At 42.2% G+C, this 20,326-nt stretch overlaps 1 protein-coding gene across 1 annotated transcript in view; it reads left to right on the forward strand.

Moving 5' to 3' along the window:
• Positions 1-20,326, forward strand: part of SPON1 (spondin 1) — a 213,579-nt gene that overhangs the window by 72,186 nt on the left and 121,067 nt on the right. Inside the window, exons 4-5 of the mRNA XM_075837782.1 lie at positions 8,953-9,026; positions 10,886-11,008. Of these exons, the coding sequence (XP_075693897.1) occupies positions 8,953-9,026; positions 10,886-11,008 (197 nt within the window). The remainder of the gene's footprint in view (positions 1-8,952; positions 9,027-10,885; positions 11,009-20,326) is intronic.

The raw sequence follows: 20,326 nt of genomic DNA on the forward strand, positions 1-20,326 counted from the left end.
AACAACAGGGTACCCCAGCAATACAAAGTCCCGCACAAGGGTACCTGGATAGTCCAGACAGTGGCTGCAGCTCTGGCACAGATGGAGGTTGGTGCATCAGGTAACGCCAGACGTGGCGGATGTCAGCAGGTGCCGCAGGTTGCGCCAGATGTGGCGAATCCCTCTGGACGTGGCAGATGACACAGGATGTGGCGGATGACACAGGACGTGGCAAACAACAGCAGGTACAGTAGACACGACTCCAACTAGTAGGCACAGGAAAAAGAACACAGCACGGGATACAGGAACAGGTAACAGGAAATGGGTAACAACTGGAACGGGAAACACTAAGGGACCATTTACAAGACAAACTTGGGATATACTAACAACGCTCAGGCAAGGATCAGAAGGGCTGGGGCCTTATTATAGACCAGGAGATCATGTGAGTTGATGATGATGATGATTTCCTTCATGTGCATGCGCTGGCCCTTTAAGAGCGGGCACAAGCATGCGCACGTACCCTACGGGACACAGTGGACCGGAGCGGAAGTGAGTGCTGGCGTCTCCTAGGAAGGAGATGGGGACCAGCGCTCACAGATCCATGGCTGCGGCCGTCAAGAGGTGAGTAGACCTGACGTCCCGCGGCCATGGACGCTACATACAGGATATGTCATAAATGTCAGATATGTGCGGGTCCCAGATCTATCTCTAGAACGGGGCCCCCTAAACCCCATTCTACTTCTTTGTGTTGTGGCTGAAGCTTGTGATTTCCAACCATGAATAAGAAAACAGCGTAGCTAGCTGAGCTACGCTGTTTCCGTAAGTCCCATAGAACTAAATAGTAGTTACGGAGACAACATAACTCGCATGCTACGCTGCTTCCGTAACTGCCATTCACTACTATGGGAGTTACGGAAACAGCATAGCTCAGCGAGCTATGCTGTTTTCTTCTTCATGGTCAGAAATCAGACGGAACACAGAACAGCAGATCAGGGCTTAGAGGGCCCCATTCTAGAGATAGTTGCATGTCCCAGAGGTGGGATTCGCATCTATCTGACATTTATGACATTTCCAGTGGATATGTCATAAGTGTCCCTAATGGGAAAACCCCTTTAAGCAGTGGCGTAACTACCACCGTAGCAGCAGTAGCGGCTGCTCGGGGCCCGCGGCATGAGGGGGCCCGTGTCGCCCGCCGGCACAGGCCCCCACCATGACCGGAGGCTCCGCTAGCAGCCGCTATGGCTGCTACAGCGGGACACCACTGAACAGTACGGCAGAGCAGGGAGGTATCTCCCCGCTCTGCCATTAAACAAAAGACATGTATCCCCTATCCACAGGACAAGGGATACATGTGTGATCGCTGCCAGCGATAGGGAGAACGGGGGACTGAAAGTCCCCTGAAGTTCTCCATCACAAACCTCGGACTTCCGGGGTCTGTGTCGGCAGCTCCGGAGAAATGAATGGAGCGCCGGTCCCGCTTGTGCGCATGCGTGACCAGCGCTCCTTTCATTTTTAGTGAGCTGCGCAGACGCCGGAAGTCAGAGGTTAGTGATGGAGAACTTGGGGGGACTTTCAGTCCCTCGTTCTCCCTATCGCTGCCAGCGATCACACATGTCTCCCCTATCCTGTGGATAGGGGATACATGTATTTTATTAGGACACACTGTAGGTCGCATTTTTTTGGGAGGGGGGACGCTGTATGGCGTTCTCTACAGGGAGGGGCTGTATGGCGTTCCCTACAGGGGGGTGACGCTGTATGGCGTTCCCTACAGGAGGGGGGGACGCTGTATGGCGTTCCCTACAGGGGGGGACGGACGCTGTATGGCGTTCCCTACAGGGGGGGGACGCTGTATGGCGTTCCCTACAGGGGGGCTGTATGGCGTTCCCTACAGGGGGGGCTGTATGGCATTCCCTACAGACCCCCCTGTAGGGAACGCCATACAGACTCCCTGTAGGTAACGCCATACAGTCCCCCCTGTAGATAACGCCAGACAGCCCCCTCTGTAGGGAACGCCATACAGCCCCCCCTCGTAGATAACGCCATACAGTCCCCCCTCTAGATAACGCCATACAGCCCCCTCTGTAGATAGCGCCATACAGACCCCCTGTAGATAGTGCCATACAGCCCCCCTGTAGATAGCGCCATACAGCCCCCCCTGTAGATAGCGCCATACAGCCCCCCCTGTAGATAGTGCCATACAGCCCCCCCCTGTAGGGAACGCCATACAGTCCGCCCTGTAGGGAACGCCATACAGTCCCCCCTGTAGGGAACGCCATACAGTCCCCCCGTAGATAACGCCATACAGCCCCCCCCCCCCCCCGTAGATAACGCCATACAGCCCCCTCTGTAGATATCTACAAAGGGGGCTGTATGGCGTTATCTACAGGGGGGCTATATGGCGTTATCAAAAGGGGGGGTTTGTAAAAAAGGCACTATCTACAAGGGGGGGGGGGTTGTGTGACACCCGGGAGAGGGGGGCCCCAGTCAAAAGTTTGCTATGGGGCCCTGTCTTTCCTAGTTACGCCCCTGCTTTTAAGTAAGTAAGTCTGAACAACTTTTTTTCAAAACTTACCTTTGTGAAAAAGTCGACTGCGCTCCAGACTGACCGACGCAGAAGCAACATCATCAATACCGGCTGACATCACACGCCTCACCAAAGAGAAGCAGTTCCAGCCATCACATTAGGGGAGAGTTAATTAAATGTTTAACCAAATATAGCAGGCAAATTTTTAAGTTGATCATTTTGTATGGCCAGTGAATGATGTTATGAATATCGAAATGGCCCTTGGCAGAAAAAAGGTTCTCCATCCCTGCCATACAGTAACATGGCTATACTGCCATGTTACTGTACTTGCAATGGCTGTGCTCTGTGAAAGTGAGTAAAATGTGTTTAAAGAGGCTCTGTCACCAGATTTTGCAACCCCTATCTGCTATTGCAGCAGATAGGCGCTGCAATGTAGATTACAGTAACGTTTTTATTTTTTAAAAACGAGCATTTTTGGCCAAGTTATGACCATTTTTGTAGTTATGCAAATGAGGCTTGAAAAAGTACAACTGGGCGTGTTGAAAAGTAAAAGTACAACTGGGCGTGTATTATGTGCGTACATCGGGGCGTGTTTACTACTTTTACTAGCTGGGCGTTCTGACGAGAAGTATCATCCACTTCTCTTCAGAACGCCCAGCTTCTGGCAGTGCAGATCTGTGACGTCACTTCCCCAGGTCCTGCATCGTGTCAGACAAGCGAGGACACATCGGCACCAGAGGCTACAGTTGATTCTGCAGCAGCATTTGCAGGTAAGTAGCTACATCGACTTACCTGCAAACGCTAATGCTGCTGCAGAATCATCTGTAGCCTCTGGTGCCGATGTGTCCTCGCTCGTCCGACACGATGCAGGACCTGTGAGTGACGTCACAGCGTGATCTCTCGAGAACACGCTGTCTGCACTGCCAGAAGCTGGGCGTTCTGAAGAGAAGTGGATGATACTTCTCATCAGAGCGCCCAGCTAGTAAAAGAAGTAAAAACGCCCGATGTACGCACATAATACACACCCAGTTGTACTTTTACTTTTCAACACGCCCAGTTGTACTTTTGCAAGCCTCATTTGCATAAATACAAAAATGGTCATAACTTGGCCAAAAATGCTCGTTTTTTAAAAATAAAAACGTTACTGTAATCTACATTGCAGCGCCGATCTGCTGCAATAGCAGATAGGGGTTGCAAAATCTGGTGACAGAGCCTCTTTAAGTGTACATCAGCACTCAGCTCATTAGGTGGACCTGAACATTGCTATACACTTCGAACACTAGGTGGCACCATACTTTGTAAATAAATGTCATAACTCTTCTCTGGATCGTTTTTTGTTTTTTTACAGCATGTAAATGGATAACATTGTTAATTTTTTATAATCTATACAATGTGCATGATAGTTAATGGTGAGACAATCCCTTTAACCCTAAGACTTAGCTATCTAAACAGGTATATGGAGAAAGATAACTCCTAGGCTCCCAGCAAAACAACTGGTGCAGAAGTAGTAGCGACATTAATTAAACGTATCAGAAATGTTGAAGCATCTGGGATTTTCACCAGTACCCTGAACTTTGCAGTTGCACAGAGACCCAGTACATACAGCAAAGGGAGTCCACTCTCGGTTTAAGAGCAATTTCCTAATCTTTATTAAACTTCATGTAAGGGACTGGAACTAATTAATTTTATAGTTTACAAGTACTGGTGGATTGTGGTTTGAAAAAAGAGACTTATGGAGGGTATTGTATGTTGACATATTCGAAAGCAAGGGTTGATATACTGATCTTGCACTGGGGCCTGCTAAGGGGTTTGGGCAATCAAAGATTTGCAGACAATGCTTCTCTGAAATCAATGGGTATTACAGACCAATGGTCATCCCATAATGGAGAAACTGTAACAGCTCCTGGATTCCCATGAAAATCACTGTACAAATCGGTGTTCATATCTGTCCTTTAGGTTGTTATTGTGCCTTAGTGCCACCACTCTACCTATTTGGCCCAGGGGTTTTTAGCAGGAGACTACATAATGGCTTAGCATTAGCATTTCTACCTACATGCTCTAAGTCTGTTGTGCGGTCACATGGAAAGGTGATCTTTTTCATCTGTTCACATGGTTGCAGTGCTGTTTGGGGGTCTCCGTTGCTGCAATGCAAAATCTAGCTTAGAGCCAAAGGGTCATAGCCTGGCAGCAAGGATGCTGTTGTGCTATTTCTTCTACAGATACTTTGTTTAGGTGGTGCAGTTCTTCACCTAATGTTAAAGTAGGTACCCCGGGCTAGCCATAGCGGTGTGCAACAATTCTAGTCGCACAGGATGCATTCCCTATCATTACTGAAGGGGGAGCCACTGGCTTGCCTAGTTTATTGATTCAACAATTTTATTGTGGCACTGTTTTATTGTATTATTTTGACACTATACGGTGCACCATTTGGGGGAAGCATCAATGAAATATACTGCACAGGGCACCAACAGGCCTAATGCTGGCCCAGTAGGTACCCATTTACTTGAGGTCCACGTGAAGTGGCAAGTGGGCTTCTGTAGTTTGATTAAACCCTTCCCGCGAAATTATGTGCCAGGTACGTCATGGTGCGGGCGGTAATGTATGAAGGGGGCTCACGCACTGAGCCCATGCCATACGCTGCGGATGTCATCTGTGTAATACAGCTGACACTCGGGACTAACGGCCAGGAACAGCGATTGCACTAAATTGAGCTGTATTTGTACTAGTGCTGTATTTATGTAGAGAGCTTGGTTCTGGTGTTGTATTTATATACTGAGCTTTGTTCTGGTGCTGTATTTATGTACTGAGCTTGGTTCTGGTGTTGTATTTATATACTGAGCTTTGTTATGGTATTGTATTTATGTATTTATGTACTGAGCGTGGCTCTGGTACTGTATTTATGTACTGAGCTTGGTTCTGGTGTTGTATATATGTACTGAGCTTGGTTCTGGTGCTGTATATATGTATGAGCTTGGTTCTGGTATGGTATATATGTATGAGTTTTGTTCTGGTGTTGTATATATGTATTGAGCTTAGTTCTGGTGCTGTATATATGTACTGAGATTTGTTCTGGTGCTGTATATATGTACTGAGCTTTGTTCTGGTGCTGTATATATGTACTGAGCTTGGTTCTGGTATTGTATATATGTACTGAGCTTTGTTCTAGTGCTGTATATATGTATGAGCTTGGTTTTGGAGCTGTAATTGTATAGGATATATTTATAATAACAAAATGGAATTGTTTTCAATTCATTGTATATTTAATGGAATCTGTCAGTTAGTTTTAACCCCTTGAACCACCACCATGCAGTACTACATGACCTGACAATATTTCCAAACATTCTCTTGTATGGTTTTTTTAGATGAAGCAAAATCTATAAAATCAACTTTTAAACCGGCGCACACTATATACTAATTATTTATTATAAAGGGTCATAGGGTGGTGCCGCTATCCTGAAGAGTCACATAGTCCTGCCTCCAAACCCAACTTCCCATGCTTGATTGAGATCCCCCTGGCTGTTATACATCACTAGCAGCCTCCTACAACTTTCTCAGATTCGCGATTGCCTTTTACTACTTGGGCATGCACCCTCTGGAGAGATGTACTCTGCCCGGCTACATCGCTGCACCACGCATGCCAGGGGAGTACAATGCAATGGCACATTCGTAAAAGTTGGGGGGCGCCATTTCAATTTTCGCCTCAGGCAGCTGAAAAGTTAGAATCGGCACTGCACTGATAAACCCTGCCTCTAGCAGGGCTTTTAGGGGTTGTCCACGACGGGACAACTGATGACCTATCCACTGGATAGGTCATTAGTATATAATCAATGCAGGTCCGACACCCAGACGACGCAACGATCTGCTGATCCGGCTGCCTCTGGTCGCCGGATGATTTGAACGGTATGCTGTAGTTGGGCCTGGAAGCAGATGGCTCTGGTCCCGGAATAGAATTTGAGCTGCAGTACTGCATCTCTGCTCCTACTGAAATGAATTGGAGCAGAGCTGCCGTTCCGCAGAACGGCGCTATGGAGTGGTCGGAGCCATCTGCTTCCGGCTCCAACTACTGCATACCATTTAAAACATTAGGCGCCCGGAGGCATCCAGAGCAGCTGGATTAATTGAGAGCCAGAGAAGCTGAATTAATGTTCATTTTTCCAAACATTTGCTTAGCGGCGATAAGTCACTGTTGTATTTGAATCTGGGACCACGTCTTTCTATTTTTTGTAATTCCCGTCAATATGATTTTCTGAAAATTGTTAGTCTACCAAAAATGGAAAACCCAACGCAATTCTTTCAATTGATCACACTACATTCTGCATTGTTGCAGTTTGTATTGATAAACCATCTAGAGATCCAGAAAGTAAGTTGGAAATTGAGAAAGGTGGCACAATAGGCTAGATAGAGGTCATTAAACAATTCCAACTTAAAGCGTATCTGTAATGATGGGGGTAGGGAAACGGACAAGTGAGCCCTAATCTACCCGCCACTCTGTCCCTGCCTACTTGCAACGACCCGCCCTAGGCGACGGGGTACAACTGGGCGGCGGTCCCTACGCTCAGTAAGTGAACGAGACAAACAGACAAGGGTAACAAAGCTAAGGGAAAAGGGGCAGTTGCCCACGGCAACACCGTGAGCAACAAGAGTGGTGAACGAGCCGAGTCAAACCAGGAGTGTACGAGGTACCAAACGCAGAGCAGGAGAGTAGTCAGTAAGCCAGGGTCAGTATGGAGCAGGATCAAATAGTCAGAAGCTGTAGCTGGGCCAGGAAACCACACGGGAAGAATCACAAGCAAGGAGGAACAGGAAAGGCAGGTATAAATAGACAGAGGGCGGGAGCTAGCTGAGTCTGGCCAGGCTGCGATAGGCTCTCCCACTCCTAAGCCTGCCAGCCTGAGTGGTGGAAGCTGGAGTCAGTTTCAGAGACATAGACTCAGGTGAAGACTGATTACCTATGGAAGTTAACCCCGAAGCTGTGCCTGGCAGATCCTTTACAGCATCTGTAATTTCATCAAAAACCATAGAAAAGTATGGGCTTGCAGCAGGGGCGGCTTCATGTTTATGTGGGCCCTTGGGCGACTCAGACTCTGGGCCCCTTTGGAGGGGGGAGTCATGACGGCAGAAATCAGCAGTTTGCGCCCACCATATAGAAGTTAGGCCCTGTTTATGCCCCCATATAGAAGTTAGGCCCCCATGTTGTGTCCCCAAATAAAAGTTAGGCTTCCTTTATATCCCTATATAGAAGTTAGGCCCCCAGTTTGTGCCGCCATATATACAGTCCCCTCTGTATATAATGCCACAGTGCCCTCTGTAGATATTACCACCCCCCTGTAAAAAGATACATGGTCAAATCTGTTCTGTCGATATGGTCTCTATGGTGCAGATCCAAATGCCTAGTGCTACACACACCCCCTGTAGATAGTGCCCTACACACCCCCTAGTAGATAGTGCCACACACACACCCCCTTGTAGATAGTGCCACACACGCCCCCTGTAGATAGTGACACACACACACCCTTGTAGATAGTGTCAGACACACCCCCTTGTAGACAGTGCCACACACGCCCCCTGTAGATAGCGCCACCCCCTGTAGGTAGCATCATTGAAGCTCCCTATAGGAGTGGAATTCCCATCCAGAGCATTGCAGACGCTCTGGTTGGGGATTCCTCTGCTGCAAGAGCCCCCGATGTCACTGTCCATATATGGATAGTGATATCAGGAGCTTCTCCAGGAGCGGAATCCCCGGCCAGAGCGTTGCCAACTGGCCGGGGATTTCGGTACCGGTGGAGCCCCTGACATCACTGACCTATATGGACAAGTACGTTAGTGGATCCCTCTAGTAGCGGAATCTCCGACCAGAGCGTTGGCAACACTCTGGGGGGAATCCACTCCTATAGGGAGCCCCAATGCACTATCTACAGGGAGAGGGGGCTCCCTCTAGGAGCGGAATCCCAAACTTGCACTTTGCTGTATATTCCTATGCATTTCTTTCTATATGAGGTTTTTAGTATTTACGTGTGAGGATTCTTGCATCAGGGGTTTGTTGTTCCATTTTATATTCTGTATTTTATTTTTCATCTAATAAAAATTTTATATTTTGTGGTCATCTTGCCTGTATTTTGTGATAGGAGTATATAATTTTTGATCAATAAAGTATATTGCATTTTTGTTTGTAGTTACATCACCCATAATATCGGAACAAGTTTGTTGAAACGACAGTGACCATTTAAAATAATCCTTCTGCATTTATGTTTGTAAATGTTACCAAACTTGGAATTTGTTGTTTTTGTGCATTTCTTGTCTAATCTTGTACCTGAATTATGTCATTAATACCCAGTGAACTAACGTCATTGCCTATGTGAAGATATAGATACAGTAATATGAACTCCAACCAGTAATGAATATGTACCCCTATTCCCCTATGTTCATTCAATCTTTTTTTTTACTTGTAGAGCAAGCATTGTACAGAAGAAAATTATTTATTTCCAGGATGAAGGATCACTTACGAAAAGAATGTGTGAGCAAGGTGAGAATAATACTTTCATACATCTTTATCTTTTGAGTTCAGTGTGATATATGGTGCCAAAATAGATCTTGAGAGCGGCACATCCAATAAAACGTACCGTTTATTCCAAGAAATCCATTAAAACAGGCAAGCGTTTGCTCTATTTTTTACTCTATGTTGTAATGCTGCTTGTTGTAAAGGGACTGTGTCATCAGAAAATGACCTATTGTTAGAATTAAGTTTTTATTTTTTTCATTATCAGTTTCTATGTCATTTTATATATAGGTATAGATATATCAATATATACATATGTATATATATATATATACTGTATATATATTTATACTGGAATTTTACCATTTTCCCTCTGGCTACTGAGCTTCAGAATAGACTGATCCTTCCTGTTCTGTAGAGATCACTTCTCAGCATCTCATTATTATCACAGGCAGGATTACAATGATGTGTGACGCTTTCATTATAAAGCTGGAGGCAGATAACCACGGATCCACTATTCACATTAGGAGAACACAGCTCCCCTCTTCCCCCTCCCTGCACAGTGACCTATGCACAGGTCCATACTTAGAACACTCTACTATAGAAGTCAATGGGTGAGCTCCAGACTATTGTTTATTGTAGCCCATGTGGCTGCTGTAAAGCATATCTCTTAATGCTGCTAACAACAGGAAAGATGGCTGCCCCATAATCATGTACAGAATATAGAATAAAAAAAAGTCTAAAATAAAAAATTAAAGCCATTAGAAAACAAGAATATGTTTGACGATCTGATTTTAATTATATAAAAAGAATATAGGCAATACATGCTCTTTAATGGATTGATTGGAATAAGCGCTACTTTTTTGAAGTGCTGACCCAACAACCAATGAAATCGTATGTCTGTGCACTCCAAGTAGAAATATGGATCTGGCTTGAATCGAGGGTGTAGCATGTGTGAGCAGATGCATGTTTGCCATATGCTACATGATATTTAGGCACATTAGGACACATTTATTAGATTAAATGCACCAGAATATGGTGTAGTATGATTTCGAAAAATAAGTGACGTGCACCATATGTATAAAAGACTTGTTCCATCTACAGTCTTAAAGGAGTATTCCCATCTTAGACATTTATGGTATATTTAAAGGATATGTCTGATAGATGCAGATCCCATCTCTGGGACCTACACCTATGTCCATATCGGGGGGTCCCCTGATCCCATCCTGCCTGGTGGCCAATGGCCGCTGCATCCATGCAAAATGTCAGTGCAGAGATGACCTCAAGATGGCCTCAAGTGAGCTATGCTGCTTCCATAGTTCGAATACTAGTGAATAGGAGTTACGGAAATAGCATAGCACAGCGAGCTGCGCTGTTTCCGCATCCCTTGTAACTATTGACTAGCACCATTTTTTGGCTAATATGCAGGGCAGTCATAAGGTGGAGTAGATGTGGCTAGTATGCCATGAGTTGCAAATATAGGACTAAATCTGAGACAACCTCTTGCCAAACCCCAACAGTAATGTGTTGCCCATAGTGACGTCACTGTTCCGGCCAAGGTTGGCTCCTCTGGTCACATTGTTGTGGACAAGAGATTTGATGGGTGGCCCTGGTACCAGAGCTGCCGGGACACCATTAGATTTAAACATTAAATATATAGAAATAGTTTTTTTAGGCATTTATAGCCAGGCATATTTCTTATTGGTGGAAAAACTAAATATCTATGGAAGTTTTTGTGTTCCATAAAGTGAATCTGTCTCTAGTCTCAGCTACTATTGCTCCATTTCTTTGATCAATCTGAGTAGAAACTAGGCAGTCAATGTCTGGTGACGTAATCCAATTAAAAAAATCACAGTATGAATTAACATTTTTGTTGCTTTTTTCAGATGCAACATTCGATGGCGGAAATGAAAAGGCAATCCCAGAGTGTTGTGCATGTGGAACAGCTAAATACAGATTGACTTTCTATGGAAATTGGTCAGAGAAGATACACCCTAAAGACTATCCAAGTAAGTTCACTTATATCTTGATACTTTTCTACGTGGTTCAATAATGGCCGGAAATGTTTGAATTGAATGGATTTTTTTTCATCCAAGTCGAGTACGTAGCTATATGGATGCAGAGATGCCCAGGCTATGGTGCCTGAGGTGGATCAAAGTCTCTCGACCACATAAAAAGATATTAATATTATAAATGGCAAATGGTAAGTGGGGGCCCTGATACAGGAGCTTTGAGTTATAACTCTTATCCAAGCTGGATATTAGGAAAAATGGTCTGTGCATCAAACAGGCAGCCACAACAATATCTGCTTCCAAAGGACTATTTGATCTCTTTCAGTTGTGTTATAGAACAAACAAACTCTTGTATGATGTATTCTGTAGAGCTACAAAAGTGGTCCCAATGGGTCATCTGTCAGCCAAGGGCTCTGCTCATTGAAATATCCATCCATGTAATTACTACCCTCGAAAATATGATTCATTGTTGCCCATAACAGTTCTGACCTTCCATTCTTAGGAAGGCAAAAGAAACTCTTTAATGAAATGTCTTATCTATAGACTTCAATATTGGATGACAGAATCATTTTCCGACACATTTTTTTTATTGGCCTTTTCTTTCAAATCGCCAATTACACACAGGTCTCATATAACAAGAAATCTACTGCTGGGAACACGCTGACAGCGTTTTTTTTATGGAAGAGATTTATTTAAAAGTGCGATAAGGGATTTGACAATAAAGGGACATTAAATTGTCAAAGACAATATTGCACAAAAAGCACAATTTAATAAACTTACATTCACGGTGTTGTGAGATGTCAGAATAAAGCGTGCTGAAGTATGTGTTCTCTTATTGTAACTCCAGTATTATTTTCTCATCTCTTTTTGTTTTTTACTGTGTCATTTAAAACGAAGAAACTATCATTTGTGTTGAGTATTTGAAGGAGTTTTCTAGATTAATAAAAAATTGTTTAAATCCACTGAATAGTTGGTTAAATTAACAAAATAGTTGAAGATACTTTTCAACCCCATCGCTGTTCCCATGCAGATCGTTCCCTAGTCCCCTGCCAGTCTTTCTTTACTACCATGCAGCGATGATGTGTGATCTTGAAATGCGACTGTGGCGACTAGTAACCTTACTGATGTCACTACAAGGGCCAGCGATTGGTTTTCATGATAATGTGTTAAAACCACGTGTCATCACTACAACAGAGTAAACAAAGACCAGCATGAGAATGGCTGAGAGTTTAAAAATTAAGTATAACTTCTTGTTCCCATGGTCATCTAAGTTTGGTTCAGTACGACCACAGTTCCTGTATCACACCTGTCGGAAAGCAATCTTTACTACATTCTGTCATTAGATAATTTTTAATACTTATCCATGCTTCATTCAACTTCTGTATTGTACCATTTTGAAAAACAACACATTTTAATAACAAAATCACAGCAATACCTTGTTTAATATGCTCTTCTAGTTTGATCCTACCCTGTTTTGTATTGTAGGTAAAATCATAAGAAACATATAACTTATTCTTGTATATGAGTCCCAGGAGATCAAAATTTTTTCCCTCCAAATTTTCCTAAACCTGTGTCTAACTGTCAGGCAACTGGCTGCAGCAAGAGCCCTTCTCCATGACTTTGTCTGCAATAGGAATACTTATCCCCTCCCTTTCATTAATCTTAATCCCTCAGTCATTTGCAAACCAAAAATGTAAAGAGATCAGAAGGAAGTTAATAGCTGTGCTCTCTGCAAGATTTTTATAAGACTGTGGCCAAGCTCTTCTGTCTACTTTTATCATTTATTTCTAGGTTTAGTTTCCCTTTAAGGAAGGTTAGTGTTCCTTTAAGGAGTATAGCTTCTCATTAATAATTATTTGATTAGCTGCTTTAACAATCAGTATCTACACAAATTTAGGCCACAATATTTACAATCCTTAGTCTACAATGCAAGCTGTGAAGAACCATGGGACCCCAGGATGCAAGTGGGGTTCCAAGCCATAGTTGAACACGGCAAATTTGCAGTCTTTGAAGCATGTGAAATCAAAACTCAAATGTGTTTGTGAAATGAATAATTAATAATAAATCTCAAAAGTAAAAAAAAAAAATCATCAGTCATGCTGTATAATGTTGTAATCTGGATATTTTTCTATATAATTTCAAATGGGAAATTTTACTTGCTTTGTCGTTCCAAGTAAGAATTTATTTTATTTTCTTACACTGAACAGGTAATATATCGGTCCAAATATGTATTATGTGGATTCTGTATTCCTCAAGAAGGGCTTCAAAACCAGATGCAATGTTCTTCTGGGCTCTGTCGGGACAGGGGATCTCTTGTGGCTGTCTGGGATTTTAAACATTGCTCCTGAGTCAGTGCTTTATAAACCCCAAGATTGCAGTTATTCTGGTCCTTCCATCTCAAAGATGTCATCAGGTCTCATTCTAATATTTTTGTTATGATTCATGATTTCAAAAGATTCCTAACATGAACTAGTACTCAGGGTGTGGAGATCTTGCTTTGATCTTTTTTTATATTTTATTTTTTATTTTATATTTTATTTTTATTTAAAAAAACAAAAACATAGTAAATGTTTCTACCATCTCTGTGCAGGTAGATTTAGATAGTAGCTACCTTTCTAAATATAGTGGATCTAAGCATTTGAGCTATGTGGAGTCCTCATAGCTATGGAGTCCTTACACTGAAAAGCTGGTGGTCACTAATTATTTTCTTCCACTAAGATACCATATAGCTGTGCTGGGTCAAAAATCCATTTAACCCCCTAAAGGCAAATAGTCATAAAAACAGGTTCTCATTGTAAATGTTCATTAGGGAGTCCTTCAGCAAAATCAGGACTCCATCGTAGTTCTAGTTCACCATACTTGCCGTTGTATTCAGATACCCCCTTCTCACCATTTATAGGACAAAATGTGTTACCCACCACAGATTCTCCTCCATAACCTGCCAACATAGCATTCTAGTGAATAGGGGGAGGTCTACACAGGTTTACACCACCCATGGGTATTTGGGCAAACCTGAGTTGTACTCTACCTCCCCATGGGCAAGATTCATTTATGCTTGACTTAAGCAGATCATGAAATATAAATTCCCCTCATCTTATCTACACATAAAATGGTTTTTTTTAAATTCTCCTATAACTGGTATGGTTTATTCTTCTCTTTTCTTTGGGCATTCATTTTTGACATGCTTAAGAAATGTGTGAAATTATCTTTATGATCATTAAACCAGGGTCAGACTGGCTGACCATAGTACAGAGGGTCTTCCGGTCGGCCAGGCTCTGACACCATAATGAACCTCAAAGGTCCAGCAGAAGTCAAACCCATTTAGAGCTGGCTTTGTCGCCAAGGGTCTACTTCTTATGGGATGATTTGCAAATAACCTATTAGACCTTATTAATGGCATGTCCTGTGTATGTGGAATGATAAAGTTTACGATGCAATTAAAAGTGGATGTACACACGTTCTGAATAGGTGGACCCTAAGAATTATTTCCTCTTCGGGACCAAGGAACCTTAAGGTACTATTACACGACCCGACATGGGCTGTGTCAACAATCGCGGATCACCTCGTTGATCAGTGCTTGTTTGCTCCTTTACTAAAAGAGAAGAAAAAACACACGGCGCCACATAGTGCAATTATCCAAAGGTCAAAGAACAACAATACTAGGGTATCTTGCTCTCACCTAGTCGGGTTATGCTGACCAAGCACAACAATGTTGAAGAGTATGGAACAATCTCCAGAGAGCACAACGCTGTGGAGATGCGAGATAAGGAGACACACCCAGGGTGTGTGCAACCAAGTGAGAGCTGAAGCTGCTGCCAAGGTCCAGAGGCCAGTAAACGGAGTTCACCGTCAATAGGTAAGTGGGAGGTAGAAAAAAAGGGGGACCAATGTGAGGCGCTGCTTAGTAACAATTGGGGTGTTTATTGAAGGTAGGCTACGCGTTTCGACGCAGGAATTGCGTCTTCATCAGGCCAACCGTTTGCTCCTTTCACACGGAGCAATGATTAGATATGTGTTATATTGTTACTATACTGATTACTACGATCGCTCATCCCCATACATTTTCATCCTGTCGGCAGCGCATCTCCTTGAGTACACAGTGGGATGTGCTGCCGACAATGATGATTTTTAATTCTGTATAAAAGAGCAGATCAACCGATGAAAGAGTGTTTGCTCATTCATCGGCTGATCGTTGCCCTTATTACACAGGGCAATGTTCAGGAACGAGCGATCATATGAACATTCGTTTGCCCGATCATTGGCCTGTGTAATAGGGCCTTTAGTCCATCACTCCTTTCAAACCAATTAATAACATGTTTGATCATCCTTTAAATTGATGCAACAAAAAGTATAGTTATACCACGACACTTCATCCATGTTGATTAAAGTTGCTTCTTTAACGTGCAGCACATACTGCTAAATCAAAAAGAACCTAAATGTGTTTCGACTTATTCTTTAAAAATGAATGGGTGAATCAGGACCCGCATTATTTGCCATTTGTGTCTACGTTCATTGGAGAACGGATCAGAGCCTGTACATATTCCAGTTCCTCCTGCTTGGTACAGAAGAGAACAAAACAAGCAGCAGTTGCTGAGAGGCTTTGAATAAAAACTCTGAGGATGTGCTCAGCAAATGTTGTTTATCACTGAAACCTTTATTCTGCTTGTTTCTGCTGCCTTCCACGTACCTACCGTGCCTAGCGCAGGCGATAATCGCTGGGTGCCTGGAGTGCTCTTTGTTCTCTGAGTCTTTTCCATTGTGTACATAGAACATATGTTCTGCTAAATGGGATTCTAGTCTGAGACTAAAGAACAATGCACTCCCAAGTCCAACTGCTAACGGTGTTTATCGGTCTTCATTACCCATGGTACAATATGGAAGATATTATGCAACGATTATGCACCAAGAGCTGGATAGGATAGACATAGACAGAGTGCTTTGTGCCTCTCATTATATTTGCCTGTGGTATACAAGCCTTGCAATATTCCTATTATACAAATAAATGTCCATGCCCTCAGCTGCAGAAGCTGTTCAGGTACCTGAAATGTATATCGTAATTACAAAATCTTACTTTCAGACCTTCAGGTCTCTTTCAAACTTATGTCGAATTGAGGTATATGATATATCATAAATGTAAATATGTTGCACTATTTCATATGGATAGACACAAAGTACCTATGTGCATTATGCTGGTGGACCATTCAAAAAACAATATTTATTTATATATATATATATATATATATATATATATATATATATATATATATGTGTGTGTGTGTGTGTATATATATATATATATATATATATATATATAAATCTATAGCCTAAAACCTATAAATGTAAATATACCTGAAGTTAACCCCAACATTCCTTGAATCCACAAGGATTCATCTCTCTGTCACTTCATACTCAAAGGAGTCCAGGAAGCTAAGTTATGGGGTTATTATTATTTGGGGTCCTCCTACTGTAGAGCTCCTTAGTTGAACCTGTGCCTGCAGTTAATATGGAAAAACACTATTGTAACTAATTAATTTCTTTCTGTAACAACAAAAATGAAAACAAAAAACATACAAATTGATTAATTTCTTATTATATCTTGATAGCGGTTGGATCTCCATATTGTTGAATCAGAGCTCCAAATCCCCTGCATAGAGTTAAACAGGGCCTGTCATCTCTCCTGATATGTCTGTTGTTGTAGTAAATATGTGTATGACGAAATAACAATTCTGGAGCATCTTTTCTTAGAATTCTGTGTTTTGCTGTTCCTCTCTTATTCCTCTTGCAAATGTATGAATGAATTAACAATTGGGCATTACTATTTGGATTGGACCGTGTCCAAGGACATGTGTGTAAGGACTTTCGACAAGGAGTTTCCAGTTGTCAATTTATTCAGACTTTCCCAGTAGGAATAACAGATGGAAGGAAAGATGCTCCATAATTGTTACGTCATGGGGCATACAAGTATTTACTACAACAGACATTTTAGAAGAGCTGAGAGACCCTTTTTAAATGCTAAAATGTTTACTGCCTGCAGCCACCACTAGAGGGAGCATAGGAGCTTACTGCATACTTTTATAAATTGAACTCAAGAATAAAACAGTATGCGGTATGCTCCTAAGCTCCCCCTGCAGGCAGCCAGAATTGTATCATTAACTCTACGTCCATTCAGGGGTATAGAAAAACAGCTGCAAATGCTATAAAGTTATATTAAGAAACTAATTAGCTTAGAATACTGGACGTAATAAGAGCATGATTTTAAGAAAAGGAGAGTCACTTTGTGATAAAATACTCATTACATGTCTGGCACGGGGCTAGCTACTGATTCGTGTATTTGATTTGTTATAACAGTTATGGTGTGCAAATATTTGGAAGAAATTTAAGATGATAATTGGCATGCATGAACCCAAGAAGATTTGCGTTGATTATTTTGGATTTATAGTTTTAATTGCTGATCCTTTGCTTTGGCTTTTAGAGTCTATTTATTGTAATAATGTGTAAGCATACATAGAAAACGGTGAGCCCACAGTAAAGATCAAAATGCCCCCTCCCTTGTTTCGGTTACAAGTTTTGTCACTTAAAACAAAATTTCATCTAGTGTGATAATGTGTGAGCATACACAGTGGCAGACATAGTAAAGGGGGCATGCCCACCCCCGTTACGGTTCCAAGTTTTGTCATTAAAAACAACGTTTATTTTCTTCCTTCTCACTTTTTTCATCATCCTTGGAGCATTTCCCCACCTGCTTGTTTGAGAACAATGCAGATCCTCTGGACAGGGGAGTCCTGCATAGGTTCTCGTCACTCAATAGTAAAGGCGATGGGACCAAGGGCCCATAGCAGCGACATGTTCGGTCACTATGATACGCATACATACAACATACACAATCACATATTTTTATAGTTTACAGTGACCAAGCTGTCTAAATATCCATTTTTATGAATTAGCCAGGTAAATATGAAACAAACATCCCCCCAACGAATCATACAATAAAGGGACCATGTACCTTTATAATATACAACTTATTATATTAGTTAGTGTAATTGCGATATTTATTTATCCCCAACTGATTTTTAAACATCTGCAGTAGACTACAGTATGTTTGTTCCATTCCTGGTATTAGAACTAAAGTTAGAGTTTTTGCTCCTTGCCAGTAGAGTAACATTTTAGTTGTCTGTGTAAGTACAGACTCTCAAAGGTATGTAAAATATCTCTCCTCCAGAAGGAAGAAAATTGTCTCATAGGCTGAATTGAGACGACCGTAGTACACATCCGTGTGTCGGCCGTTAAAACAACGACCAACACATAGATGCATGTATTTCAATGGGGTAGTTTACACGGACATTGTTTCAACGTGTCCTATTTTCTTCCATTTTCAGGGATCCCTCAATAGACTCAAATCTATGGAGATCTGTGAAAACGGGACCCGCATGGGTGCAACTTGGATGTGAAAAATGGCCGTTTTTCAAGTCCACGTTTCCCCACATTCATCTGAATTCGGCCTTTGAGAGGTTTTCCAGGAGTTAAAAAAAGTTGCCTCACGAGGAAATGTAATAAAATTTAAAAATACCCAATACTGGATCATGTGGATGAACGGCACATCTACACTGCAGGACAAGTAAACAAAGATAGGCGGGGACCAACAGAGCATCGGCGTTGGAGCAGTGGGGGATACTTAACAATTGAGCAGGGTTATTTTTTTTTAATTTTACCCCATTTCATTCTGTCAGGCTGATTTCTCAGACTCCTGGAAAACCCCTTCACCTACTCAGAAAACTCCTCTATAGGAAAAGTTTTTTTTAGTTCCCCATTATAGATCTTCATCTAGCATCTCCTACCTTGGCCACCACTTGTCAATATACTGTATCTTGAAACTTCCAGTCATTTGATCTTCAGCAGATCAAATGGGTTGACTGTTGGGGAGCAAACTTTGGGTTCTCATAGGAGTCAACCAGAATCGGATATTTTTATGTCTAATCTGTTTAGCAGAAAGTATTTTCTTCTACGTGAATAAAGCGAAGACCGGGATTTTATTGGCTACTATCTCACCTCCATTGGCATACACAAAAAACAGGGGGCCTGTAGCAAAGATGAAAAAAAATTTGACACTATCATACTCCTAACTACCAGGCACAAGAGTTCCTCATCCCATTTTCATAAATCACATTTCCCGCTTGCTAATATTGCACCCCCTGTGGAGACCACATCTGTGTACAGGTTCTCACCACCCAACATGAGGGGGTTATGACCAATCTGGAATGGGTCCCCTCTCTTCACGACACCCATACCAGCCTCATGGGCTGTCTCTATGGTACATATGCTCTTACGGCGAGTAAGGGCATATGTACCATAGAGACAGCTCCTGTAGCAGTATATCAGAAAAAAATATTCCTACTGTTTCTCAACCTTTAAAATACTGCTCAATTTTGTTATCTAACAATTTTTCAAATTTTTAGGATTTGGATTATCCAGTTAAACATGACACTGTTTAGACGTTTAGGTAGCAGTTCCTCCATCTCAATTAACCTTCAGAAATGTTCCTCAATCTTATATTCCATTACACTATTACTCCCAGATGAGGAACGGTTATAATAGGATTAATAAACTAAAAAATGTTTGTATAAATATCCAAAATCTCACTGAATATCCAAACTCTAACTCTATTCCAAGGTTGTAATTCACAATGACAAGAAAGGATGGTTAATCTTTTCATATTTAGCCTACAACATATTACTGTTTGACTGGTACTCGAAATATTCCAATTTTTTTAATGTAAGTAATGAAGTAGATCACAGAATGTAATTTTTGTGTTAAATCACTTGTAATACTGGAACAGTATATTACTGGGAGAGATGAGCGTGGCACTGCAGAGGTAGCAGCTGTAAAGATGCCTCTTATGTTGTGCCAGGTTAAGAAAATTAATGTCTTTGCAGATGAGATGAAAGCAAAGAGAATCTGGAGGATTTTTTTTCTGATTTTGTTTTCTTGGCTTCCCGTAAGAGAAAAGGAGTTATAATTTGGCTTCAAGGAGGTCCAACAGTCGCAAACTTGCTGTTTATGAAAAAGTTCTTTAGAGGTTGTTTATGTCTGTCAAAATAAATTTTTGTGGTCAGCTTAAAGGTTGTTCGGGCACAGGGCGGTTTTACATACTGATGATCTATCCTCAGTATAAGTCATCAGTACGTGATCGGTGAGGGTCTGACACACGGAGCCCGCACCAACCAGCTGTTCCAGCTGATCCCGGGCACCGGATGTTATGCAATGTTCAGTGCCGGAAGTAGATGGCTCTGTACACTGTATAGCAGCCGTGCTACAGTA

The sequence above is a fragment of the Rhinoderma darwinii genome, chromosome 9 (genome assembly GCF_050947455.1).
Source record: "Rhinoderma darwinii isolate aRhiDar2 chromosome 9, aRhiDar2.hap1, whole genome shotgun sequence".
NCBI lineage: Eukaryota > Metazoa > Chordata > Amphibia > Anura > Rhinodermatidae > Rhinoderma > Rhinoderma darwinii.